The 3,421-nt window shown below is 46.2% G+C and overlaps 1 protein-coding gene across 1 annotated transcript; it reads left to right on the top strand.

Moving 5' to 3' along the window:
* LOC104132161 (feather beta keratin) lies at positions 1–836 on the top strand. The gene is given in 3 exon segments (XM_009645414.2): positions 1–69; positions 71–106; positions 408–836. Coding segments are annotated over 3 exon segments (426 nt in total). The 3' UTR covers positions 729–836.
* The last annotated feature ends 2,585 nt before the right edge of the window (positions 837–3,421 follow it).

Raw genomic sequence — 3,421 nt, 5'->3', positions numbered from 1 at the left:
ATGCGCCAAGGGTGCCTGTGGGCCTGGGGCGGTCGGGAGCAGTATAAAAGGCAGTCCCACAGCAGGCTCCCTCATCCACTTCTCTTGCCTTCTCCTCCTTGGTGAACAAGGTGAGCTGCAAACACCTTTGCCTCACTCCTCTCTTTCTCTTCTTCTCCTCTTTGTCTTTCAGGCTTGACCAAATCTTTGTCTTGCTGTAGCTTTGGCTGAGAGCCTTCATTCTTTTGCACCTGCTCTCTTCTCCTTGTTCTAGGAGCACCTTGGTGAAGTGGGAGAAGGTCTTGTCTGTGTTTCCAGGTCCCCCTTGTAGACTATGTTTTCTAATGCTCTTTTCCTTCCTAGGCAGGCTGTCCCTGCTCCCCAGCCTGTGCCTCACACGCTGCCCGTGCTTTCCTTGCCCTCCCTCCCAGGTACACCTCCATCCCACAGCCATGTCCTGCTACGATCTGTGCCGTCCTGGAGGCCCAACCCCGCTTGCCAACAGCTGCAACGAGCCCTGCGTCAGGCAGTGCCAGGACTCCCGCGTGGTGATCCAGCCCTCGCCCGTGGTGGTGACCCTGCCCGGACCCATCCTCAGCTCCTTCCCCCAGAACACCGCTGTGGGATCCACCACCTCCGCTGCTGTGGGCAGCATCCTGAGCGAGGAGGGAGTGCCCATCTCCTCCGGGGGCTTCAACCTCTCTGGCCTTGGTGGCCGCTCCTACAGCAGAAGGTGCCTGCCCTGCTAAAGCCAGGCCAGACGTCCCATGAGTGCATCGACCAGGAAGCCCAAAGCCAGGTGCCGGACTGAGGATGGAGTTGCTGGCCAGTTTTCCAGAGGGGCCAAGCACCCTTGTGGCCTCCTGAAAAGGAGGGAGGGAAGTAAGGTTCTGTCTGGAATCATGGCCAACCTATGTCTTATTCTTAAATTTCTTGCTCTTCATGACTTTCCTTGCATCTGCGATTCTGAATTTCACATTGACATGGTATAGTGCTGTACTTTTATATCATCAGTGGAGGGGTTTTATTCAGGTGTTAAGGAAAAGCAGAGTCTTGTTTGCTGTCTTTCAGTTGGAATGATTTAAATGGCTTCTTTGTTTTATATACTTATGTTCCTTTTGTTTTGCAGAATACCACTTGCCTTTTTGTCATTAAACTGATGTTGCATTGAATTTGAATTTCGTTGTGGTTTTCTTCTCCTTTTTTCATGCCCTTGAGGAGTAATGTGGCATTGTATGGAAAATCTATGCAGAGGACCTTCTCAGTGGAAAATGTGAACTGAATAGTCACCACAGTCAGCCTCATAAAAAAAAAATTTCATTGCTGTTTACACTCTTGCATAGCATTGAACAGCTTTACATAGATTTTTCTCTAGCTAATTTTTTCCCAATATTTTTTTTTCCATATCTGTGTGTAAAAGCACAATTGTGGTACTTCAGGTTGGGAACTTTCTGATCTTGTCATTTATTTGGTGTCTTTGAAACTCTGAGAATTCACAAGTGCCTAATAAGATGTTCAGAAGCAGTATTTGGGTCTCTTTTCTGTTAGATTGGATACTACTAGACTCTGAAGCTTTAACCATGACGCGCTTTGAGTGCTCTTGACTCAAGGCTTCAAAGGTGAAGCGAGTGTTCAAATCTCAGAATAAGATCACCCTTGAAATGGTTCTATCATTAATAAATTTTTATGATGGGCTTTGATGTCTTCTGAAGCCTTAAACAAAATCCTGTAAGTCTTAATTCCTTAGTTAATCCATACAAGAACACTCATAATATAGAGGAGAAAATTATGTGAGTGAAGAACGAGACAAATGGCCACAGGTATTTCCCTTAAGAACTATTTGGGTTTAGTCCTGTTCCCACCAAGGAATTTTTCTCAAAGTTGTTGAAACTCAGCCCATTGTGTGCACCTAAGAGACATCAAAGAATAATAAAGAGTGCCCTCGTCTATAAGTATGTAAGCTTTGAGACATTTCTCCAAGTTTCTAATTGTATCGACTCCTTTGCTCTCCCACGGGTGCTACATGGGGTCTGGCAGGACATGGCACAAGAAAGCAATAAGAATGAGTGTTGTGTAATTTCTGATGACTCCTTACCTCATGCAGGGTTTTTTGCTTTTAGAGCCACTAAAATCTATTTAAAAACTAAAGTATTGTAGTCCTGATATAGAATCATAGAATCATTTAGGTTGGAAAAGCCCTTTCAGATCATCGAGCCCAACTGTTACCCTTAACCCTGCCATCCCACCACTAAACCCTGTCCCTAAGCACCTCATCTGCCTGGCTTTTAAATACCCCCAGGGAAGGGGATTTGACCCCTTCCCTGGGCAGCCCCTTCCAGTGCTTGGTCTCCAGTGATAAGGTCTCCCCTCAGCCTCCTCTTCTCCAGACTAAACAACCCCAGTTCCCTCAGCCTCTCCTCATAAAACTTGTGCTCCAGACCCATCACCAGCTTTGTTGCTCTCCTCTGGACATGCTCCAGCACTACAAATAGTGGAAGAAATATAGAGAGAAGATACCTGGCATTTGGGTTCAGTGCTGGAACCAGTCTAAATGTCCACACAGTGGGGGAAAAGAGGTAGGTTTATTTTTTTCAAATGTTTTACTTTTACGTACTAAGTTTTCTTTACTTAAGAATTACTTGCAAAGTTACCAAATTAGGGGGAAAAAAAATAGTTTAGAGTTAAGATTGGATATGTCCCCTTTTAGGCTGTGGCTTGAGACAGCAAAGTACGAAAGATGATAACTCAAGAGGTACTCGACTGAGTGGAGCCCCTGCTTAAAAGTTGGTTTCCATGAGGGTATTTTCTAAAGAAATAATTGAAGGGGCTGGAATGCATACACAAGCATATGGTGCCCTGTTGACAGAACTGGTATGACTGAAGTAATGAGTTATTCCCTCAGATCTGCGAGGAATCACTGATTGTACTCTGGTGCACATCAAAGCATGGCTTCCGTCTTGGTGGCGGGAAGGCGTCTTTCTATGATGCAAATGGGCGCGTCGCACAAAGAGTACAGAACTGAATTTCAGGAGAACAAAATGGCTGGTTAAGTGGCCTGTGTCCAACAACAGCATGCCCTGAAAGGTGCATTTGTGGTCCTTGTTATGAATGAAAAAGCTCAGAGAACGACTCTCCGCCACCAGCCCCTGAGTCTCTGCTTGATGACTGAAAAGAAGAAAGCAAGCGGTGTCCTGGAACTGGGACAGCATGGCTTCATGGAGCGCTGGTGCAGGATGTTGAAGCCTTTATTAGAGAGGCAGTTCCCAAAGAATGTGAGCATCAGTTTGAAAGCCATGTCCCCTTTCATAGAATCATAGAATCATAGAATGTTTTGGGTTGGAAGGGACCCCTAGAGGTCATCTAGTCCAACCCCCCTGCAGGAGCAGGGACACCGCTAACTAGATCAGGCTGCTCAGAGCCCCATCCAACCTGGCCTTGAATG

This window comes from Egretta garzetta, unplaced genomic scaffold (genome assembly GCF_000687185.1).
Source record: "Egretta garzetta isolate BGI_Z169 unplaced genomic scaffold, ASM68718v1 scaffold701, whole genome shotgun sequence".
NCBI lineage: Eukaryota > Metazoa > Chordata > Aves > Pelecaniformes > Ardeidae > Egretta > Egretta garzetta.
The sequence above is the reverse complement of the archived record's forward strand: the minus strand, read 5'-3'. Positions and strand labels throughout refer to the sequence as shown.